The sequence below is a fragment of the Arachis ipaensis genome, chromosome B06 (genome assembly GCF_000816755.2).
Source record: "Arachis ipaensis cultivar K30076 chromosome B06, Araip1.1, whole genome shotgun sequence".
Lineage (NCBI taxonomy): Eukaryota > Viridiplantae > Streptophyta > Magnoliopsida > Fabales > Fabaceae > Arachis > Arachis ipaensis.
This window is the reverse complement of record NC_029790.2, coordinates 19,611,212-19,613,249: the sequence shown is the minus strand read 5'-3', so window position 1 is coordinate 19,613,249 and position 2,038 is coordinate 19,611,212. Positions and strand designations below refer to the sequence as shown.

General features: G+C 48.5%; 1 protein-coding gene across 1 annotated transcript in view; it reads left to right on the top strand.

Annotated features, from left to right (window-relative positions):
• The window catches only part of LOC107646628, a 2,661-nt gene continuing 957 nt past the window's right edge, over positions 335-2,038 (top strand). The window contains exons 1-3 of the mRNA XM_016350804.1: positions 335-505; positions 571-1,569; positions 1,670-2,019. Coding sequence (XP_016206290.1) covers positions 335-505; positions 571-1,569; positions 1,670-2,019 — 1,520 coding nt within the window. The remainder of the gene's footprint in view (positions 506-570; positions 1,570-1,669; positions 2,020-2,038) is intronic.

Genomic DNA, 2,038 nt, shown 5'->3' with positions numbered 1-2,038 from the left:
ATTAAGGTTGAAAAAAATAGAGTGTAAACCGTGGTAGGTCACCACGGTTTACTAAGGAGAAATTGCGTGCATAAACCGTGGAGAGTCACCACGGTTTATGAAGAAAGTTGTTTGCACATAAAACCCTGTGGGTCACCACGGTTTATGATGACAGGAAGTCTATATATATGTTGGTGATTCAAGCTCCATAAGAGATCATTCTCACAATGGCTAGTGAGGAAGAGAGTTTTCTTGCCCTAGTGCATTGCTCTGGAAAATAAAAAAAAAAAAAAGCAAAAGCAAAGGTGTGAAGTTTACCAACAGAGAACCACTAAGTATTTTTATCAGGTCGTCGATGACTTTGTCAGATCTGAAGAACAGCATCTTGGAGAAGCTTGGCGTGTTGGGTAGCAAGTGGATGAAGAAACTATTCTACAAGATTCCCATGGCGGTTGTATCGACCGGTGTTCAGTATGAAACCTTTGCGGTTAAGGCTGATGAAGATATTAGGGTTCTGTTCTACTGTGTATGGAGTTTTCCGGAGATCAGAATCCATGAGTTATTCACGAAGTTAGAGGTTGGTGTCGATAGTTCTGGGGCACATCTGCGCCAGTTCCCTGCCCAGTTGCCGCGGGTGGTGCATCTAGTTCGATGCCTGCGGTCAGACCGTATCTTCCGCCGGTTCAATCACCTTCGTTTGCGGCTGATTTAGACCGAACGGAGGTTGTTGGTTCTATACCTTTGGAGAATGCAGCAGTCATTGAGCCTCCGCACGTTGTGGGCACCGGTGGTGGCCTCGTACCTTATATCGAAAACTTTGGTGGACCTGATCAAGTAGAGAATGCAATGCGTGACGATGAGTCTGACCAGGAGCCTGTTGATATCGATGGTGACAGCGACGATGACACACGTGGCGATCCACATGCGCAGCATAGGCCAGCAAGTTCTGGTTCTCATCACTACCCTCCACACTTCTCGACACTAAACTTGGAAGCTCTTGGTCAACAGGAAGATAGTGGTAACAGAGTGGGGGGATCTTCTGCAGAATTTCAGATTGGGCAATCATTCCAGAGTAAAGATGAAGCTGTGCTGAGTGTAAAGGACTATAGCATCCGGCGAGGTGTTGAGTACAGAGTCATCGAATCGGATCATTTGAAGTATCATGGAAAATGCAAGGAATTCGGCAAGGGTTGTAGTTGGTTGATTCGTGTAGCGCTTCGTGCACGAAAGGGGACTTGGGAGGTTAGGAGGTACAACGGGCCACACACATGTCTCGCAACTTCTATTTCAAGTGATCACCGTCAGCTGGATTACCACGTTATCTGTGCGAGGATTCTTCCTATGGTTAGGGCAGATGTTGCGGTTACGGTAAAGGTACTTCAACAAGCGACAGAAGCTGATTACGGTTTCAGGCCTAGTTACAGGAAGGTTTGGATGGCTAAGCAGAAGGCAGTGGCAGAAATATATGGAGATTGGGAAGAGTCTTACGCGGAGTTGCCACGTTTGATGCTAGGGATCCAGGCGACAATGCCGGGAACAATCACGGTGCTGAAGACGTCTCCTGTTCGGATTGGTGGTGGGGTTGACCGAGTACTTTCACCGGCTATTCTGGACATTTCCACCCTGTATCGAGGCATTCCGGCATTGCAAGCCCCTCGTCAGTATTGATGGTACCCACTTGTATGGGAAGTATGGAGGGACGCTGCTGTTGGCGATAGCTCAGGACGGGAACTCGAACATCCTCCCGATAGCATTTGCCCTTGTGGAGGGCGAAAATGCAGAGTCGTGGTCATTCTTCTTGTCCAATCTCCGAGAGCATGTGACTCCTCAGGAGGGTATCCTTGTTATCTCTGACAGGCATAATGGGATCAAGGCAGCGCTTGAGGCACCTGAGACTGGGTGGCTACCTCCTCGGGCGTTCCGGGCCTACTGTATTAGGCATGTGGCTGCGAATTTCGCCCTAACGTTCAAAGGTAAGGACTCCAGGAGGCTGTTGGTGAATGCTGCCTACGCAAAGACTGAAGCTGAGTTTTACTACTGGTTTGACATCATGCGGACT